Source organism: Macaca mulatta, chromosome 8, assembly GCF_049350105.2.
Source record: "Macaca mulatta isolate MMU2019108-1 chromosome 8, T2T-MMU8v2.0, whole genome shotgun sequence".
In the NCBI taxonomy this organism is placed as follows: domain Eukaryota; kingdom Metazoa; phylum Chordata; class Mammalia; order Primates; family Cercopithecidae; genus Macaca; species Macaca mulatta.
Window position 1 is genome coordinate 10782149 of NC_133413.1, and position 22504 is coordinate 10804652.

Below are 22504 nucleotides of genomic sequence, written 5' to 3' on the forward strand. Positions count from 1 at the left end.
AGTTGTGACCTGGAAACCTACTATTTGTGATTGTCGTCTGAAGTTAGTTGGGGGGCATCTGTGGGACTGAGCCCTTTTACCCTGTGGGGTCTGCACTAACTCTGGTTTCTATCAGATTGAGTTGACTTGTACGAGGCCCAGCTGGGGCCCCAAGGAAAACTGCTTAGTGTGTGAAAAACACCCATCCACCTGGCATCAAAATGAACTATTGAGAGTGGGGGGTGTATAGAGTAGGAGGAAACTGTTTGTTTTTTTCCTATCCACTGAGCAATGTGACTTTGTCTTGTTTGTGGACATGGGAAGGGACCATGGAAGGGTTTAAGGAGAAAATCAGCAAGATCGCCCCCACATGCTAGCCAGGGAACTGAGGTGGCCGTGTGGGAGGTGGGAGGAGGGGGTCGAGGGATCAGGGCTAACATGAGGGTGAGGAGACTGCCCCACAGTCCCAAGGAGAGATGCCAAGGGGGCTGACGGAGGCAGGGGCACAGGAAGAGGAAAGACAGGGTCCTCCTCTGTGTGTTGGAATATGGGGGATTTTTGGAGCTGCAGGGGCTTGAGGAAGAAGTTGCAGCTTCAATGGGGAAGAGAACAGCTCCAGGCAACATGGACCAATGCAATCTCTATTTCACATGGGGATCAACCTGGGGAAACAGGAGGACTGAGAACAGCCAACTCAGAGTAAAATGCAATATCCTCACAGGGTGGCAAGAGTAAAAAAAGATAGTGCCAGCTTCTGCAAAGTGACATCTTCTGACATAAATATTACTAATTTATTGCCATAAATTTGGTGTCCTGGGCAATCTGTGTTTATTGAATTTTAAGCATTGTCAGCATTAAACATAAAGTGAACGTTTACTCTCTGTTTAAATGCTACTAGCTGTGGGGTTTTCCTTAGTGCTGTGACCAAGATTGTTAAACAATTCTACCACTGCAACCATGCATTCTTAAACCTGGTGGCTGAGAGCTCTGAGAATTGAATAAACTCTTTGATGAAGAATTTGGGCACTGAATTCAGATTTGGTTTAAACCTTCAATATGAAAAAAAAGCATTTGTCTATTTTTGTATTGGTGGAGAATGACTACCACTCAGTTTCAGTGTAACAATCAAAATTGAAACCAACCAGGCATCTGTAACAAAAACTATTGCTACACATTCACGCTAAGCTGGGTTTAGAGCTCACCGTGGGCTTGCATTCTCCGTGGATATGTGTTCACTTGGGAATTCGAGAAACTCTACAGAGATGGGGAGAGGAAAATGCAGAGAGAATGGGGGAAAATGAGGAGATCAAGAGCGGAGCTGTGAGAAATGGGAAATACCCTTTCTACTCTGATTTAAATTTCAAGTCTGGAATTGCAAAACGTGAAATGAAAATCTGGGGCAAGAGATGGGTTGAGAAATGTCCACCCTGAATTAACAAGAGATGAGCCCTAAATAAATTCTCCTAATGATGTTACAGCATTCTAATGCTGTAGAGTGACATCTTCTAACATAAATCTCTACTAATTTATTGTCATAAACTTGGTGTCCTTGGCAACCTATGTTTATTGAATTTACATTCTAAAGCTGTAACATCACTAATGCTTCTTCTCTCAAAGAGAAGATTATTAGAGCAAATGATGGCAATCATGACAGATGGACATGGACAGATTCCTTCAAAAGAAGCTTCTTCAACAATCTCTTAGAAAAGAGAATGACTTTCTAAGCATTTGAACCATAAGAAGAAATGAAAAAGGAAAAGGTTTAATCAAGCAACAAATTTTAACTTCCAAACATCAAAACAGAAGAAATTGATACATTGGGTGAGGTGAGTATTATTCACTGAAAAACAAGTTTTATTTTCAGAAAAAAAGATGTTCAAATATTCTTAATATTTAGATAACTTTTTTACAAAAACAGTTGGTAAATATTATACTTAAAATGAACTTTAAACAAGTTCATAGGTGATGTCCTAGGAGCACAGAGGTAGAGAAATGACCTTTCAGAGCAGATTCTTGGGGGGAAAAAGGCCATGTGGGACCCCAGATAAGTATCCTGAAGGAGCCAGGGCAAGATCACATCCCTCAACTTTAAATACAGTCAGGGGATGCATAACAACATTTGAGGCAATGACAAACTGCATATATGACAGTGGTCCCACAAGATTACAATGGAGTTGAAAAATTCCTGTCCCCTAGTGACATGGTATCTGTCACCGGAGCACAACTCATGACTCATGTGTTAGTGGTGCTGCTGGTTTTAGCAAACCTCCCACACTGCCAGTTGTATAAAAGTCCAGCACATACAATTAGGCACAACGAATGATACTTGATAATGATAAGACGCAATTATGTTAGTGATTTGTGTATTTATTACACTATATATTTTTTTATAATTTTAGAGTATGTTCCTTCTTATTAAAAAATAATTAACTATAAAACAGCCTGAGACAGGTCCTTCAGGAGGTGTCCAGAAGAAGGTATTGTTATCATAGGAGATGACAGCTCCAGGCATGTTCTTGCTCCTGAAGACCTCCCAGTGGGACGTGGGACAAGAGGTAGAGGTGGAAGACCATGATATCGATGATCCTGACCCCTGTGTAGGTCTATGAAGAGCTAATGTGTGTGTTTGTGTCTTAATTTCTTTAAAAAATGTTTACAAAGTAAAAAATAATTTTTTAAAAAATAAAAAAGCTCATGAAATAAGGATATAAAGTTTTTTTTTGTTTTTTTTGGTGATGGAGTCTCACTCTGTCACCCAGGCTGGAGTGCAGGGGCATGATCTCGGCTCACTGCAACCTCCGCCTCTGGGTTCAAGCGATTCTCCTGCCTCAGTCTCCTGAGTAGCTGGGACTACAGGTGCACGTCACCACACCCGGCTAATTTTTGTATTTTTAGTAGAGACAAGGTTTCACCATATTGGCCAGGCTGGTCTCAAACTCCTGACCTCATGATCTGCCCACCTCGGCCTCCTAAAGTGCTGGGATTACAGGTGTAAGCCACCACACCTGGCCAGAAAGAAAATATTTTTACAGTGTACAATGCGGGTTTTAAGCTATGTTATGACAAAATAATTTTAAGAGATTAAAAAAATAAAAGTTTATAGGTAAAAAAAGTTACAGAAGCTAAGATTAATTTGTTAATGAAGAAAGAAAAACTATTCTTCATAAATGTAATGTAGCGTAAGTGTGCAGTGTTTACAAAGCCTATAGCCGTGCGGAGTCTTATCCTAGGCCTTCACGTTCACTCACTGCTCACTCACTGACTCACCCAGAGCAACTCCAGTCCTGCAAGCTCCATTCATGGTAAGTGTCCTGGACGAGTGCACTATAATATCTTTCATATCATATTTTTACTGTACCTTCTCTATGTTTAGATACACAAATACCATCATGTTACAGTTGCCTACAATATTCACTACAGTAACTTGCTGTATTGGTGTGTAGTCTAGGAACAATAGGCTATGCCATACAGCCTAGGCATGAGCAGGCTACACCATCTAGCTGTGTGTAAGTTCACTCTATGATGCTTGCCTTTAACCACATATTTCTCAGAAAGTATCCCATTTTTAAGCAACCCTCCAACTATCCCTGGCCCACTCAAGAGACTCTTTTTTTTTTTTTTTTTTTTCAGACAGAATCTTGCTCTGTCTCCCAGGCTAGAGTGCAATGGCATGATCTTGACTCACTGCAACCTCTGCCTCTCGGGTTCAAGCAATTCTCCTGCCTCAGTCTCTCAAGTAACTGGGACTACAGGTGCCCACTACCATGACTGGCTAATTTTTGTATTTTTAGTAGAGACGGGGTTTCACCATGTTGGCCAGGCTGGTCTTGAACTCCTGGCCTTATGTGATCTGCCTGCCACGGCCTCTCCAAGTGCTGGGATGACAGGCGTGAGCCACTGTGCCCGGCCCCTCGTAGACTCTTCTAGATAGAAGCCCTGTCTCACTCTCCTCCCATGTGCCTGTTCCCACCCCCTCCGGCCATCATCTAACATGGTGGCAGAGGGATCCTGTGGGCTCCCTCTGCTCAAAATCTATCACCATCTCCTCCTAGCCACCTATACAATGGTAGCAGGTAGCAGAGGTAGTGGACAGCTGTGCTGTTCTTGACTCCGTGGGGAGGCTTCTAGCTTGTCCCCAGTCAGCATGCTACTCACTTTCAGGCCAAGATACACTTTATCATGTTAGCGAGATGCTCATCTATTCCTATTTTTATGTGTCATTTAAAATTCGAGAACAATCATTGCCCGTATTCTCTAGCTATCATTTTTTCTCATTATTTTTATAAAGAGTGACATTTATGTTTTGGGGTACCATTCTATGGGCTTTTACACATGCATAGATTCATGTTACCCTCACTATAGACAAGATATTGACATTTTTAGTACTCCCAAGAATCCCCTCTATCTACTCCTTTGTACTCACCCTCCCCCATCCCCAACTCCTGGCAGCCACTGACCTGTTATCCATGCCTAGAGTTTTGCTTTGTCCAGAATGCCATACAAATATAACCCTACACAGTATGTGACTTTCTCAGCCTGTGTTCTCTGACTTAGCGTAATGCTTTTGAGATTCCTCTGTTGTTGCAGGCACCCATAGTTCCTTTTTATTTGCGGGTGGTATTCCATCATGTGGGTAGATTACAGTTCACTTATCCATTCACCCATAGAGGGATATTTGGGTATTTCCAGTCTGGAGGATTGTGAATAATCCCACAATAAATATTGCTGTGTGTCTGCTACAATGGCTAAAATAAACACTTCTGATAGTACCAAGTGTTGGCAAGGATGTAAAGTGATAGGAACTCTTATCCATTTTTTTTTTGAGACAGAGTCTTGCTCTGTCTCCCAGGCTGGAGTGCAGTGGTGCGATCTTGGCTCACTGCAACCTCTGCCTCCTGGGTTCAAGTGATTCTCCTGCCTCCTGCCTCAGCCTCCCGAGTAGCTGGGACCACAGGCCCATGCCACCATGCCCAGCTAATTTTTGTATTTTTAGTAGAGACAGGGTTTCACCATGTTGGTCAGCCTGGTCTCAAACTCCTGACCATAGGCCTCCCAAAGTGTTAGGATTACAGGCGTGAGCCACTGCACCCAGCAGGAACTCTTACCCATTGTTGATGGGAATGCAAAATGCTGCAGCCATGTGGAAAGCAATTGGGTAGTTTCGTAAAAGGTTGAGTGTGCACTGACCACGTGACCTAGCAGTCACTATCTGGATATTTATCCCCCCAAAATTAAAAATTGCATTCTCACAAAAATCTCTTTTAAACTCTGTTTTTATTTAATTTTCATTGTTTCTCTAATTTACACACTCCTTATCCCTTACTATGCTGTCCAAAGAATTTTCTGTATTTTATTCTTCCGTTTCTAGCCCAACATCTGCCAGCTCATGCCCCATCGCCTCCTTTTTTCTCACTTTCTCCTCATGTTTTCTTATAACCTCTTCCTTGAGTTTCTAATTTATAATCTTCTTTCACATAGGTGATTGCTTTATAAGGTTTTATTTTTTATGATTTATGGCAACATATCTACTCAGATTTTTTTATTTGTTCTGGATAATATTTTCCTATTTAGAGTTTCATCTAGTAAATGTTGCTGTTTTTTCCCATCCCTGTTCCTTTAAAAAAAGAATACATATTCATTATGCCTGTGCCGAATCTCTCTTTGCTTCTCATTTTCCTGGGCTATTTCCAGGAGTCCTTCAGGGCATGTATATTTGCTGGAGACTGGTGGCCACAGTGACCATGTCCTTTACTCTGCATGTCTTTTGTGACCCCCAACCCCCTACAGGCCTTCTTTGGATCCCTGTAAATTGGGTGGCCAATAATGCAGCTGGACCCTATAAGACATGGTTCTTTGTAGCCAGCCCAACATTAAGCTTTCTCAGCAGTAGGCGCTGGAAGGACACTGTAGGCGGAAGGGGCCTTTCTTCCTGGGCCTCTCCAGCATGCTTCTGTTTGCTGCTTCTTGCTCCTGTGGCGTGGTTGCCACCAGCATGTGGGGAACACCTAGTGGTGCTCGACTCTGCCATGCTTCTCTCAGTGAGCTCCAGCCCTGTCTTCTGTTCAGTGACCTGTTCTATAAGTGAGCCAAGGATGGCCCTTAGCTTGTCAATTTGTTCACAGCAGGCTTCTCCTCGTTAGCTCAAAAGCCTGCTGGTCCTAAACTCAATGTTTTACACATCCAGCTGTTTTTGAACATAGTCCAAATACACAGATATTTAGCCATCTAAACTTGTCTGCTTTGCATACCCTGTGAAACTGCACCCAACATCTGCTCGCCACAGGTAATACGCAGCCTGCGGCTAGGAAAGGCCCGCAGCCGTTGTTGCCCTTGAGAGCTCTCTGACCCAGAGACTCCCCACTGTGCCAGTGAACCACATCACCTAGACGGGTAACCCCCTGTCAGAGTCCTCTTTCCTCAGAAGTCCCCTTGTCTCTTCCTCTTCTGGATGGTGTCTCCTTAACCTCCAGATAGTCTCAGGCCATAAAGGGCTTCCCCTGCATGCAACCTTCCAAAGTATTCCCCAAATGAAACTTGTGTGTGCTGCCACCACCTTGTGATCATATCTTTTTCTTGGATCAGCATCGAAATCCCCTGAGCCTTCTACACCTTTTCACTGCAGCTGTCCCAAGGCGGACACACACACCCAGGTCTTGCACCCCCCTAGCCAGTGGGCAGGCTCTCGACAAGCTCCCTGCAGGTGTCTGTGTGCTGCACCAGTCCGCCTGCACTCCAGAGGGGTGTTCCTTGTTGCCATTCCTGGCCACCGTTTCCTGGCCACCTGCACTCCAGAAGGGTGCATTCTGCTTCTCTAGCAAAGGGGATCAGCTCTGGCCCGGGACAACCGGGCAAATGTCTCTGCCTTCCGCTGGGTTGCAGACACCTTCTCCAATGTGCTGTGAGTCCCACTCCTGGGGAGGGGGAGAGGCTCCCCTGCCAAGTTTGGTTCCTCCTCAGATACTCTCCTCCTGCCCTGCCATATCTCAGAGTGCTCCTGATGCTTTGCAGTCACTCCCCAGTTACAGTTTGTGATTCTTCCTGTTAAACTTTCCTTGTTCAAATCACTGCACAGTTTCCATCTCCTGAGTGGACCCTGTGTATCTTTGGTGCATCTCCGTGACCACCCTAAGCCCATACGCCTCTGACAGAGCACTGCCCAGACTTCCCCAGGTCTCCCAGCTCTCTGCAGCCATGAAGAATAGATACGGAAAAAGCTGCAGGTTTTCTGAGCTCTCCCCCTCCTCGGCTTGTTTGCGCTACCTCACTCAGCTTTCAGTACTGGTCTTACTTGGGAAGATTCCATGAATAAGGGATAGGGATCTCTCCATGCTCCTCACATACAAATGGCTCTTTCCTTTCTCCTTCAGAAAACGTTCAATGTGGCTACAGGCCTGCTTTTCCAAACTCGTCATGGTTACCATTTCATGAACGGCTTCAAGTCCAGAATGGTGAGTTTCCGTGGCAAGTGAGTATCCAGATGTCTCGGAAACACCTCTGTGGAGGCTCAATCATACATCAGTGGTGGGTTCTGACGGCCGCACATTGCTTCCCAAGAACCCTGTAAGTGTCTTCATCTACATCCTGTCTTGTCAATGTATTGTCTGGGCTGGGCAGCTCAGTAGACCTGTGCACAGCCCTATGAAGCCCTAGGCTCTAAGTGCAGAATGTTGCACTGGCTTTGTGCCCCAGGGTCTCTGCTGTACACCCACTCTCTCCTCTTTATTTAGCCAACCGTATCCAAATGCGGGCTGCTAGTCAGAGCTCTGCACCCAGTACATCAGTACACTCTCTCCTGTCTGTCTTCTGTGTATGAAGACAACACACTGGAGTCATTTATTGAATACCTTCCCATTGAGCACCTACTATGTGCTGTTCCGAGAGCTAGGGACATAGGAGTTGACAAGACTGCCTAGGTCCCTGTCATCAAGGAGCTTACAATCTCATCTCTCAGAGGGATTCATTCCTCTTCTTTCGGTCAGGAGAGTTTCCCTGGACTGTCAACCCACCGGTTCAGAGATTTGTCAGAGTTTGGGCTCCTGGTTCCTACCTATCTAATCCTAGCCATGCTCCAGACCACGGTAGCTCACCCACTGCACTGGACTTCTCCTTAGTTGTCAACTCACTGTTTACAAACGTGTCTATGAATGTGAATTGCACTATCACCCTTGTTAGCACTGGTGCTTTTATATTCATTCTTTAGATTAGACATGGCCGTGGTAAATGTCACTGTGGTAATGGGAACGAGAACATTCAGCAACATCCACTCAGAGAGAAAGCAAGTGCAGAAGGTCATTATTCACAAAGATTACAAACCGCCCCAGCTCGACAGTGACCTCTCTCTGCTTCTACTTGCCACACCAGTGCAATTCAGCAATTTCAAAATGCCTGTCTGCCTGCAGGAGGAGGAGAGGACCTGGGACCGGTGTTGGATGGCAGAGTGGGTAATGACAAATGGGTATGGTACGTGCCCTCTTTTCAGAACCCACAGAAAGCCCAAATGTAGGGTGCCCTGGGCTAGAGAGCATGAGGCTTTGGGTGTGGGAATGCTTGGGTCTGAATTGTGGCTTTGTCTCTCTTGAGCTCCTTCACCTTCCTCACCTTTAGTTTTCTCATCTAGAGAACACCAGGAACGCCTCCTCAAATAAGTTATGGGGATTAAATTAAATGAGGTACCCAGTAAAAGCCTAGGACATAGAAGAATCTCAAAATATGAGACCGATGATAATTTTTGTGGAGTCAAAAGCATGATAAGCCAGTTTGGATCATCCCACTTGTGGCTGTTTCACAATGGCCATCTCCCCATCTATTGGCCACCCCATGTAAAACACCATCCCGAGATAGCTCTGAGCCACTGATTCTCCAACCAAGCTCCATTACGATGATTCCACCCCTTTCCCTGCAGGGCACCAGGCTGCCTGGCCACGGAAGATCTCTGGGAGGGTGGGAGTGTGGTGGGGAGAAGGCCAAGAGTTCCCCTGGCATTGTGGTCAGTTCCTTCCTACGAAGTGGTATGACCAGGCATGTCTTCTTCTTGGTTTCTCCATTTGGCTTGGTGAAGACACTGGCCAACACCAATTCAGAAGTTGGGCTGCTCTGATCCTCAGGACAAAGCCTGGCTGTGAAGGGATGGTGGGGCCAGGGAAGACCTTCATTCCAAGTTCCCCTGGCAGGGGCTGAGGCTGGGGCTTTTGTGGGCTGCTTCTGGAGAGAGTGAACTTCCCACAGGAAGCACACATTTACTGGAGGAACTTCTTGTTGGGACTGTTGGAGAGGAGACTGAAGTCATCCCAGGCCTCCACGCCCTGTGAATTTGTGATCTGCTGGATGCTGGTGGCCTCCCAGGCTTCCATGCTGATCACGTGTGGGCTGGTCACTGTTGGCAGCTGATGCAGTGCTCACTCTCACACCGGCTTTCTCCCTTTGTCAGACCAATATGATGACCTAAACATGCACCTGGAAAAGCTGAGAGTGGTGCAGATTAGCCAGAAAGAATGTGCCAAGAGGGTAAACCAGCTCTCCAGGAACATGATTTGTGCTTGGAAGGAACCAGGCACCAATGGTATCTGCAAGGTACTCACCCCTGCCCAGCCCCCTTCTCCCTCCAGGTACCCCATCACTTTCTAGGTTCCCAAACAGGGCGGAGGCTAGCCTACATCACTAGGACCCTCCTGTTTTCCCCTCCATGTTCTTTCTGGAGGTACCATTGATAGCAGACTGTTCTTCCTTTTCTCATTCCCAGGGAGACAGTGGGGCACCTCTGGTTTGTGCTATTTATGGAACCCAGAGACTCTTCCAAGTGGGTGTCTTCAGTTGGGGCATAAGGTCTGGCTCCAGGGGGAGACCTGGTATGTTTGTGTCTGTGGCTCAATTTATTCCATGGATCCAGGAGGAGACAGAAAAGGAGGGGAAAGCCTACACCATAATCTCAGGATCCACGAGAAGCTCGCTGGTGTGTGTTCCTCAGTACCTTTTCTTGCTAGGACTGGGGTCTCAAATGCTGCTGGCCACCATGTTTACCGGTGATAAACCTAATTGCTAAGCTTTGGACCCACCCTTTTTCCTTCTTTTTCTTCTCTCTCCTCTCTTCCTTTCCATTCTCACACAAGCATCTGTGGAGCATCTGCTATGGGGTAGCATCTACACCGACTCCCAGAAGTTAGACATGGACTCAATTCTTCCAAATCTCACAGTCTAATGAAGGAATGTTAAACACAATGCTAAAAAGAGGCACGCGCAGTGCATTGGGAATCCCGGAGGAAAACAGTAACCTCCAACAAAGAAGGACAGTTTCAGGAAAGGGTTGGAAACTCAACCTTGGGAAATCACTTATGTTTCTTAACCTCAGTTTCCTTATCCATGAAAAAGAGATTCCATTAGATGAACTGTAAGGTCTTTCATCAAACCAACATTCTGTAATGCTTAATAACTTATTTATCTCGTGGAACACAATATTACCTCGTCATTGCCCCACTCTAATTCCATCAGTTCTGTGCATGATACGGACGCACACACAGGGAACCCCCATCTGAGGTGCAAATGCTTTCGTCTCCTGGGCCATCCATGAAAGAAAGTCTCTGGTAGAGTTAGGATCAGGGGTCTTTCATCTGGTTTGGACTTGAACATGGGGAGATGATGGCTTGCTACTTACAGACCACACCATTTTTTCTTTCTCCTTATTTATCCAAATAAAAAGTTAGGATAATGAGGTGGATGAGAGGAAGTGGCAACATCTGCCCTCTCCACATATATGGGTCACTGAGTGAAGCCCACTGCCAGTCGCCAGAGTCTTCATCCATCCAGTAAGAAAGGATAACCATTCCAGGACGAGAAAGCAAGCACATCTTTTCACTGAGTGGAAACACAATAGCTTGTGTGGCCAGACTGAAATACAAACGATAAGAATTTGTTTTTAGAAAACTAAGAGACCACGTGTATTTAAAGATTGGTGCCATGAAGGAGAGTCAGGGGCTAGTGGTAGTTTTCTGAGGGGTCCTTTCTTGGTTATGTCCACCTGGCATAGCTACAAAGGAAACAATCATATGTGGCCCCATAAAAGAGAAAGACATTCATCTGCTCATTCATTCATGCATTCAGATACTTTGTGAAACAGGCACTGGAAAGATACAGGAATGTAGATGGTATGGGTGCTTCATGACGTCTAATGTATATGTTACAGCCAAATTTGTGCCTCCTCTCATAGGGTCCCTCGCAATTAGTAATTAGTTCCATTATATAAATGCAGTTGTTCCTCGGTATCTGTGGGAAATTGGTTCCGGACCCTTCTTGGATACGAAAATCCACGGATGCTCAAGTTCCTCATATAAAACAGTATTTGTATGTAACCTATGCAATCCTTCTACATATTTTAAATCTTCTCTAGATTACTTATAGTACCTAATACAATGTCAATGCTATGTAAATAGTTGTTATACTGTATTGTTTAAGGATAATAATTTTTAAAAAGTTTGTGCATGTTCAGTACAGATACAACCATCCCTATTTTTTCCAAATATTTTTGATCTGAGGTTGGTTGAATCCACAGATGCAGAACCCATGGATATGGAGGGCCAACTGAACATGTATACATATATGTATACATATACTTATGTATGTACATATATCTGTATACATACCTATGTATGTATGCACGTGTCTGTATACATACATAATTTTATATACACATAAGTATATAAAAATACATATTGTTTTACTTCTAAATACATATCATTTATTTATGGATAGTTTCCTTTCATTACATATATGTAAAGAGAGAGGGGTTTATTTTAAAGAACTGGCCCATGTGATTATCAAGTTTAAAATCTGTGGGGAAGGCAGGTAAACTGGAGACCCAGGGAAGAGTTGATGTTGTAGTATCAAGTCCGAAGGCCATCTGGGGGCAAAATTTCTTATTTGGGGGACTTAAATCCTTTCTCCTAAGACCTTCATCTGATTGGATGAGACCAACTCACATATGGAGGGCAATCTGCTTTCCTCAAGGTCTACTGATTCAAATGTTAATCACGTCTAAAAATAGCCTTCAGAGCAACATCTAGACTGCTGTTCAACCAAACAACTGAGCACCAGAGCCTGGCCAAGTTGGACACATTAAATTAACCATCACAGTGTCATAGTCCCATCTCTCAGGCTACTGGGAACAACAGGAAATGCAGCACTTCCCTCTTTGAAGTTTAATAGAACACAACACACACCCAACATTAGATGGCAAAAGAAAGTGAATTCCCTATGCCACTAAAACGCCACTCTTCTTGATGCGCTTCAGTTCACGAAAGGAGACACTTGGTTCTTTTCTCTCATGACCCTCAGATAGGGTTCCCTGTTTAAGTCAAAGTCACAAAGATTAATTGTTTTTATTTTAGCTTTTTTATCTCTACATTTTAAAAAATGAACAGGCTTTTGACAGTTACAGGTTTATAAAAAAAATTTGAGCAGAAAGTATTATACAATGGATTCTCAGAGGCCCCAGATCCCAATTTCTCCTATTTTAATATCTTGCATTAGTGTGGCACATTACAATTAATGAGCCAATATTGATGCATTATGACTAACTAGAATCTAGAGTTTACATTAGGATTCACTGTTTGCATTGCACATGCTATGGGTTTTGATGAGTGTATAATGACATGTGGCCACCATTGCAGTAATCACACAGAGTGGCTTCCCTGCCTAAAAATCCTCAGTGCTTCACTTGTTCATCTATACCCTGGCAACCACTGATATTTTTACAGTCTCCCACAGATTCCCATGAATTAAGTTCAGCCAAATATGAGTACAAAACACACAATTGCTAAATTCATAAACAGAAAACAAACCACCATGAAAAAGAGCAGGAAAGAAGATTACACACCTAGAGTTCAGATATTTAAAGTATTAGACAGTAAATATAAATAATTATGTATAAAATATTTTTTAAAAGGAAGAAACTTAAAATGAGACTGAAAACAAAATACCATCATAAAAATGGCCAGGCAGAATTGAAAAAGAATCCATTGGAATTTATGGAAATAAAAATATAATCAGTAAACTAGTAGATGGATCTGAACGTTACTCAGGATGCTAAAAGGCAATATGGGAAAACATGAGAGAGAAGTATTGAAACAAGGCAGATGAAGTTAAAAGGACTAACATATGACTACCGAAGTTTCAGAAGCAAAGAATAGAAATAACGGAGATAAAGGAAACATTCAATGAGTCCGTGACCAAGAATGTTCCATAATTAATGAAAGACATTGATCTTCCAATTCTGGAAGCACAACAGAGTCCAAGCAAAATTTATGTATCTCTAAACACATTTTAGTGAAATGGCAGAACAATAAAGGCAGAGAAAATCTCAAAATCAGCACATGTGAGGAAAAAAGGGATTACTTACAGAGGAGCATCAAATCAACAGACTTCTCAACAGCAGCAAGGGAAGCTAAAAGATGGAATAGTACTACCAATGTGCTGAGAAAAAATAACTGCGACAAATTGTTGACACTAAAAACTATCATTCATGTAAAACATATTTTAAAACATGGTTTTCCACTAAAAAAATTAATACAGAGGTGCCACAGAACGCCATTTCGGTCAATGATGAACTACATATATGATGGTGGTCAGAGCAAGACACTACACCATATGGCCTAGGTGTGTAGTAGGCTGTTCCATCTAGGTTTGCATACATTGATGTGTGCCTAGCAATGAAATTCCTAGTGATACATTTCTTAGAATGTATCCTGACATGACTGTATTTTAAAACACTTAAAATTTTAAAAATTTGAAGGTGGTATATATAGGAATATTCATAGCACCCTAGTTTGTAATAACAAAAAATTAGAAACACATATTTGCTAAATTCATAAATAGAAAACAGACCAATCTAAATGCTCATTATCAGAGACCTGAATAAAGTTTGGTATAGTCAAACAACAGAATGTCATTAGAAGGTGATTACGTACATCAGCTGGAGTTAAACAAATCAACGTAGCTTAATCTCACAATGCAGCACAAAGGCAAGTTACAGAAAAATGTATTCAGTGTGATATTTTTATAAATTTTAAAAATATGTAAGGATATATTCAGATGTAGAAAAAGTAGGCAACTGCAAAGGGAAAAGAAATGCAAAGTTCAGGATATTCGTTATGGCTAGAAGAAATGGAGAGATCATCAGAGAGCTTCAACTCTGTAGTGTTTTATTTTATGGTATTATTGTTTATATCATTTTGTATATTTAATATTTTACCATAATTTTAGAAAGAAACGGAAAGGAGTGAAACAGAGAGAGAAAATTTGAAGTATTTATAAGCTCTTCTCATTTTGCAAAACAAAATGCATTTTTAACGGCAAAACTAGTACTTGCAAGAGACAGTTGAAAGGGGAACAAGGATGAAAGAATGGAGCAGCTCTAGGTTAGTAAACAGAAACCCTTATCTTACGAGCAGGCTTGGTTGCAGGGCTGCTCCTCCAGCTTGCCAGGGATTTTATAAGGTCACGTCATTGTGGCTGTGACCTAAGGCCAGGAGACTGGTGTGCCAGCCAGTGGTTGGGAGGTAGTGGGAAACATGGCTACTGTCTCTCCCCCAGGCTGTCTCAGAGCCTGTAGCTGATGACCAGGAGGAAATATCACACTGAAGAGTTAGGTCACTGTAAAAATCCAATCCATCTCTACCAGAGCTCAGCTTTAGCTGGCGCTGCTACTGCCTGCATTGTGCATTGCAGATATTAGTAAGTGCATCTCATTGGACCCAAAAATCACATCCAGAATTCTAGAGTAAGGCAGTTGCAACATGACACAGAACAAATGGAATGAGGAGAGGGGAACTGGATTTTGAGTGCTTACTGAGACACGATCTAGCAAGCCTACCACTTTGGCTGCTCAGCGTATGCACACAACCTTCTTTATTAAAATTCCTAGAAAACAAGAATAGTAACAACAGCATGCTCCTGACACAACACGACTATTCTCTACACAAACAGAACACTCTGATCCTCTCTGAAAAGTCTCATAAAATCATCATATCCATCTTTGAGTGAGATTGTTTAATCACAATCTCAGCTTCACATCCCTGTCAGTTTGGGTCCTCCAAGAGCCAATGCCAAGACTGAATTATATGTGAAAGAGATTTATTGGTGGAAATGCCTGGCAACAATAAAGGATCTTGGGAACAGGAGGAGGCAGAGCATCTTCAGACCCCATTGCAGGTCTGAGAAAGTCTGGACCAGGTTGATGAGAGTTCATGAGCAAAGGGTACCAGGTTGAGAGCAGTAATGGCCCAAGAAAAATTGGCCCCTGCCACTCTCAGCCACTGGCTGGGTGTACTCCGTAGAAGTGCAGTGTTGGTCCGACAGCTATGATGGATCTGGAGGAGCAGTAGTTGAAGGCCATCATCAACCATGCTTCCCACAGCAGGTTCTTTTGAAGTAGATCTGGGTGGTACACCTCCATGGCCACCACAATCTCATATCCTAAAGATCAGTAATAAATGTAACCAATGTGAACACTTGGGGAAAGGAGGTAAAAGGGGAAATTGGTATATACAAATACATAAAACAAACATGAAAATCCAGGCAGCTGCAGTTGTTCTCAAGTCTGCAACTGATCCTGAGACCACAGCTGGCCTTCTTCCAATTTGAACCTCAGCTGATTGTGGTTCTTTATTTGTTGGGGTGACCACGCATTCATTTCTGAACTCTCAATGATTTTTCCTGGATGGGGTTGCTATGGTTTCCCACTGATTTCTCCCTTTGGACAATGAAATAGAAAGAGCATCTTCAAAGGATGTAATGGATTTCAGATATATTCCCCCTTGTCCCCATGTGTGTAGCAAATCTCTGTTCTTTGTTATTTGGGGTCAGTCTTCTCAGCCAGTACACTAACCTCCTCCTTTGCCTATTGGCTTAGTGGTATAATGAACTCCAAATGTCCAGGTGGCAGTCTCAACTCTCCATGCAATAAACCCATCATATTCCCTGGTAGAGGCATTCTTCACTTGGGAACTAACATCTCTAAATCTCCAGAGCTCAAAGTTGCGGTGGTAAAAAGCAAAACGTTATTGGGTGTGGATCGTTAAGTGCAACAGTAAATGAAGCCAGTCCCATTCTTTTCCCTTGGTTCCCAAACCCAAGTTTTCTGGCCACACAAGGATCAGCTCCTATTGAATGTGCTTCATAATAGACACGGTACTTTGTAAAAGAGCACTCCAGCCTCACATGTCATGAGATCTCAACAGGCTCAGTTGCACGACCTTCATGGGGCCATTCCACTGTTCTATCAGGCATGCTGCTTCTGGGTGGTGGGACCTATGGGAAGATCCGTGAATCCCATGGGCACCAAGTGCATTGCTTCAGTTCTGTTGCATTTTAATCTGTTGCATTTTAATCAGTTTGTAAGAAGTAATGCCAAATGTAAAACCATAGTGATGAATAACCAGGCATTTAGTAAGTTTTGTGTGACGAGGCAGCAAAGGCCTTTTGGGCCTGGGAGACACATCCATAGACAGAATAAATAAATGTCTACTACTGTGATGAAAAATTGCTGACTACTCCATGAGGGAAGGGGTCAACTGTAATCAATTTTTCACCAGATGGGTACGTGCTACATCACCCCCAGCCTACAGACGATGGCCACAGCAGGGCCTTCCAAGGATGCTGGTGCCCACCTTGGAAATGTATTTTTCAATGCCTAATATAACAAAGCATCCTCAGGGATCTCATAAACTAGAGTTAAAGGATGGGGGAGCAGGTCACAATTAATAAATCCATTCTGGCATTCTTATCTGAGACTTTGGATTCCTTCTTTTATATTCTGGAAAGCAATTCTGTTTAACATAGGCCATTTTTTTTGGTCCAAGGTTTTAGTCCTTCAATCAAGTAGAGCCACTTCCAGCTGCTCTAATGACATTCTGTTGTTTGGCTATACCAAAATGTATTCAGGTCTCTGATAATGAGCACTTAGATTGGTTTGTTTTCTATTTATGAATTTAGCAATTATGTGTTTCTAATTTTTTGTTATTATAAACTATGGTGCTATGAATTCAGAATTTCTCGTAAGTGCACCTAGACTGATAAATTTGGCCCAGTCAAATCAAATTCTAAGTCCCTTAGAATCCATTCTTGCACATAATCCTCAGGTTTCTACAAGTATATATTAGGGGAATGTTGCAGTTCTTTTAATGTGTTTTCTATCTTCTCCTGGGCCAGATTTGAACTGATTTATATGAATTCTACTGGGATGGCTCTACTGACTGCTGTGAGAGGTGATTGGGGGTAGCGGGCTATGGGAGAATCAGCATTCCCTGGGAAAGTACTATCTTTATATAAGTCTTTACAAAGTCTTCAAGCAAGAAAGGACTAGGGTCCCAGAAAGGAAAGGAAGGGAAGCTCAGTGGACTTTAAGGTTGTGAAGTACGTTGATTCATCTTAATATACCCAAGTTTCCCAATGCAATACTCCTGGTCACAGTGCTTCCCAATTAATCACCTTTCACATAAGCTCCTAAAGAGGCTATGAATTCAAGTTAGGTTGTAATTCTGCCACCTGCAGGAACAACCCTGGGTTCAGTTTCTGCTATGATAAGAGATTTCTTCAGAGGCAGTTGTAGAAGCTTCTTTGATGCTTCTGCAATGCTTTTGAGTTATGCCTCTGAGGTGAAATTTTAAAGCCTTGAGATTGTTGGGGTATTTTGTTCTGTATTTTTTCTGTAAATTTTCCATTCAGTAACTTTAACCCTTGTACTTATCTCTTCCACCAGAGTATTCTATCAAAAAGGTGCTTGGTCTCTTTTAATAGGCAATTGATTCCATGAATGACAGGTCATAACTTAAGACACTGCATGCCATGGACTACCAGAAACCCATTTTCCACTAGCCAGGAGGTCATTACTGGCTTCAAGCTAATCCATGCCTAACAACACATCTTAGATTTCCCTCCATCTTTGCAGTTGTATTTCCTGGAACCACTTTCAGTACCAAATACTGTATCAGTCAGGATTCTTTCAGGAAAATAGAAAACGCTCATGTATGTCAAACAGAAAGGTATTTAATACATGAAAATGGGTACTTCTAGAACCATCAAAAGTGCTTGAGTGTCAAGGTCAGGAAAAACAGTTGCTTCTTTTCAAGAGCTCAGTAAACTACAGGAATCATTGGAACCCCCTGCAAATGATACAATTAGCTTCAGTATCAGGATGATTTGCAGGAGAAGACCCAAAGTTAATGGCAAAACCTCATGACTGCCATATGCTGAAATCTGCGAGCCTGCACACAGCTGCCATGGGAAAATGATTGCTCCCTTTCCCCTGCCTCCTAAAGCTTGGCTGAGAATCTAAATTGGAAGCCTGCTGGGATCCTGAGAAACATAGCTCTTAGACTTTCAGCCTCTACAATACCTGGGAGACTTAGAAAGGCAGCGATGGTGCTAAAAATCAGTATATAATATCTGGCCTATTGACCTGCTAAATGTGGAAAACAAAAAGAGTAATTCCCTCATGTGGTTGCTATGAGGATTAAGCAAGATAACACTTGCAAAGTCCTGGGCATAGTATATTGTACATGATAAGGCTTACTAATGGGTAGTGTGGTGTCTTTATCAGCCCTAAAATAAAAATAGCTCATAGCTGTCAACTCTGTCCTCTGTGAGAATGTGCTAGATGATACTGAGCCATTATTTTCCATTTGTCTCCCATTTCCCCAGTACAGATCCATGTGCCGTACTTCCCTTGGTGCTGGGAGGCTGGCTCCTAGGGACTGAGTTACCTGGGATCCTAAATGCCACTTGGCTTGACCTCAGCAAGTACCAACAGAAAGTACCAGGGCAGGAAGGGAGATGGTTGGGGTATTTCTTCCCCATCACTTTCCTGTTTGGGCCATTGTTCTGCCACTGGCTGGGTCCATTCTGGACTCAGTTCCCACGGGGTAGTCCCTCCTTTACGCTTGCGGTCCTCACTGGATTCCAATGACAGTATCTTCCCCTATGGCTTACTGCTGCTGTTCAACTCTGGACACCTTGTTCTCCTTCGCTGAATCCCTTTACAATGCCCACAACTTTCAGTCCCTTCATTAAAATGCCTTCATTTGCACTTTCAGAGTAGAATCGTGTTTCCTTCTGGAGCCCTTCCTAATTGATATGCTTAGGGCCATCTTCCTTAACACCCCAGACCTGCTGGTTTCGGAGCCATCGACCTCCTCATTTCCACCGCAGAAGGCTAGAGGGAGATTCGGAAAATCGGGGCAGGGCCCAGGAGAAGGTGAGGAGTGATGGCCAGTGGAGAAGTGGAATGAAGCTGAACTCTAAGTTGGCATCGCATGCCCCTCTTGGCTGGCATGGGGATTTCATCTCCAAGAGGCCGGTGGACTGTGGCACACAGACAATGCCCTCCTGGATACAAGTCCGGGGCCCCCACCTGGCACCCCTGTCCAAAGTGGAGTCGCTACATCTGGAGTTGCACTTCTCTTGCATTGCCTGCAAAGATCCAACTGTCCCCGTACAGGGGAAGAATTAGGGCACAGCTGAAACCCAAAAAGGAAAAGAAATGGGCTGAAATCCACGGGGAGCAATGTCTATTTCTTAGTCTGTCTCCTGCCCCAAATAGCTCCCCACTCCTCCCGCAGCTTGTGTTGACGCGTGGCTTTCCCTGGCAGCAGATGCCACCGGAACGTAAACTAGGACGCAGAGGGTGGTGATGAGCCACAGGCCCTCAGGCCATGTCCTGTCCTGCCCTGACTCCCCAGGCTCCCTTGCCTGGAGTTCAGAGCACAGACCCTGAGTGACCCCCTGCTCGCCAGGATGTCCCAGCAGGGCCCCTGCTCTCCAGAGCCACAGCAAATTAGGGGGACCCTCTGTTCAGCCTGGGAGGGAGCCGGGGTCCCATTTGTGAACTGGTGGGCAGAGGGGGTAGTGCCAGGTGGAGTGGTAGCTCTCCCTCCTATCCCTGCCCCATCCCTACCCTGTCCACCCCTTTCATTCCCTCCCGCTGTGGCCCTGATGAGCCCTCTCAGGGAAGCCCATTCTCCCTCTGAACTTTCAGGGAGTGAGGCTTACCTGCTCTTTCCCCTGGGACAGCTTTGAGGTCGGTCTCAAACAGGACCTTTCTCTCCCTGCACAGGTTCTTTCAGAGCACAGCTTCAGCCTGGTTACTTCTGGCACCAGCCAGGAGGAACAGACTTTTTCCCACACAGCAGTTACCACCAGAAGTACCTGAACAAGATCACCCTCAGCTCCTGCAGCCTCAGGGCACCCAAGTGTCCTGTCCACTGGGCATTAGTTATGGACAAAGATTTGTGTAGCCCTTCACTTTGCACGCTGAAGCTCTAACCCTGGCTGCAACTGGAGAGGGGGCCGCCAAGGAAGTCATTAAGGTTAACTGAGATATGGGGTGGGGCCCTGGTCAATAGGATGGTGTCCTTATGAGGACACTTATAAGATGGACGCCCACTTGCCCCCCTGACTCCTCTGGCACAGGAACTGAGGAAGAGTCACAAGAGGACATAGCAGATGCTGGTCACCTGCAGGCTAGGAAGAAAGCCCTCCCCAGGAACCTGGGTCTTGGATTTCCAGCCTCCGCTGTGGAAAATAAATGTGTGTTGATCAATCCACCGAGTCTATAGCGTTTTGTAACGGTGGCCTGAGCAGACCAAGACAGTATGAAAACATAACTTCTCCCCACGTGTTGAAGTTACAACAGCAATGCTTTCAACAAATTGGGCAATGCTTTCGTGGTTCCCACTGGGCGAGTGTTGAAGCTCACAAAACGCAAAGGCATTTTTGAACGTCTGGTCTTTGACGTATAATTTCTATTCAGCAAATTCACCACTTCAAGATGGATGGTTCTGTGAATTCTGATGAATGTAAATGACTGTGACCAGTACCACAGTTAAGACATAGAAGCTTGGCTGGATGCAGTGCCTCATGCCTGTAATCCCAGCACTTTGGGAGACTGAGGTGGGCGGATCACCTGAGGTCAGGTGGTTGAGACCAGCCTGACCAACATGGTGAAACCCCTTCTCTACTCAAAATACAAAAATTAGCTGGGCGGGGAGGCATGTGCCTGTAATCTCAGTTATTCAGGAGGCTGAGGCTGGAGAATTGCTTGAACCTGGGAGGTGGAGTTTGCAGTGAGCCGAGATCACGCCATTGCACTCCAGCCTGGGTGACAAGAGCGAAATTCCGTTTCAAAAAAAAAGAGACATAGAACATTTTCGTCACCCCAAAACATTCCCCTGTGCTCCTTAGTAATCCATCCTCTTCCTGGAATCCCAAACCCTGGCAACAACTGATGCGTTCTCTAAGCTGGGAGTTTTGACTTTCCCAGAATGCCATGGAATCACATGGTGTGCAGTGGCTTGTGTCTGGCTTCTCCAACTCGGCGCGATGCTCATGAGATCCGAGTTGCTGTCCATGTCAGTCAGCTGTTCCTCTTTGCTGCTGTGTAGCACTGCTGTTGTGTGGATGCACCACAGTTTGTTCATTCCTTCCCCTGATGATGGACATTGAGGTTGTTACCAGTTTTTAGCAATTAAGAAGAAAGCCACCATGAACAATGGGTACTGGTTTTCATGTGGATGTATGTTTCTATGCAATCCTGTTTTGATTCAAATGTGAACTCATCTACTACTGTGCTAGGCAATTTTTGGATGATTTGGGGTCTAAATGAAGATAATGCAGGTGCTTGCTGTGTTCTCCCTTTCTGAAGTCTGGGACTGCCATGGAATTTGTGTGGTTTCTTTGGGCAGGACGGCAGGTAATGCAGGAATTCTTTTATCCATGCCTTGTTCCATCTCATATACATGTGCCCTCTAGTGCTCAAAAGTTTGCAAACACTTAGAGCAGTGATGAGATGTTTTGCTCTACTGACCCCAAATACACGCTTTCTCTCCCATTTCAGGACCCCGCTTGGCAGAGAAAAGCAAAGCATTAGGTTGCTGAATTCTAATGCTTTGCTTACAGGTATGAGAAATACAGTAAATGCTGGTTCTGACAAAACTCCACATACAATAAAATGAATGAATGGCCTAATGTTTTATCTGTCTTTCAGTTATTCCGATGGGATAGTTCCAAGAGGTTTTAAGATAAAATGTGAAGCCTCAAAACAGCTGGAGAAAGAAAGTCCCATAGTCATTTTCCCTAACATAGAATATGGATAGAATTTTGGAAAATGTTTGCAAACTTCCCTTATGTATAGAATTTTGGAAAATGTGTACAACCATAGTTCCTTGCCGTTAATTAGTAATACTAGCTATTCTTCATATACTTGTCACATCCACGGTGAGTTCTTATCAGAACGATTCTTGGCCACATAGAAGGGAAGATGGCTTATTCAGATTTGAGCTTTATTCAGTAAATTGACCCCCACCCCCACCTACCACGCAACCTGGTACATTATTCCAACTTGATAGCTTAACTTGAACCATGCAAATTTGTCAATATTCTCCTATTTTTGAACCACCAAAACAACAATTCTGATTTAACTCAGAAGTTCCTGCAGTTCCCGTACACCTCTGTACCTTTGCACATATTTTTTTGCCCAGGTAGA

The 22504-nt window shown here is 43.9% G+C and overlaps 1 protein-coding gene across 2 annotated transcripts in view; it reads left to right on the forward strand.

Annotated features, from left to right (window-relative positions):
* The window catches only part of PRSS51 (serine protease 51), an 80389-nt gene extending 59034 nt beyond the window's left edge, over window positions 1-21355 (forward strand). The window contains exons 3-6 of one of the 2 annotated variants that reach the window (XM_077943015.1): window positions 7347-7427; window positions 8180-8439; window positions 9407-9549; window positions 20078-21355. In XM_077943015.1, coding sequence (XP_077799141.1) covers window positions 8187-8439; window positions 9407-9549; window positions 20078-20173 — 492 coding nt within the window. In that variant the 5' untranslated portion in view covers window positions 7347-7427; window positions 8180-8186 and the 3' untranslated portion in view covers window positions 20174-21355. Of the gene's footprint in view, window positions 1-5410; window positions 7540-8179; window positions 8440-9406; window positions 9748-20077 lie in introns of those variants that run through there. The other variant, XM_077943014.1, reaches the window with a different exon arrangement.
* The last annotated feature ends 1149 nt before the right edge of the window (window positions 21356-22504 follow it).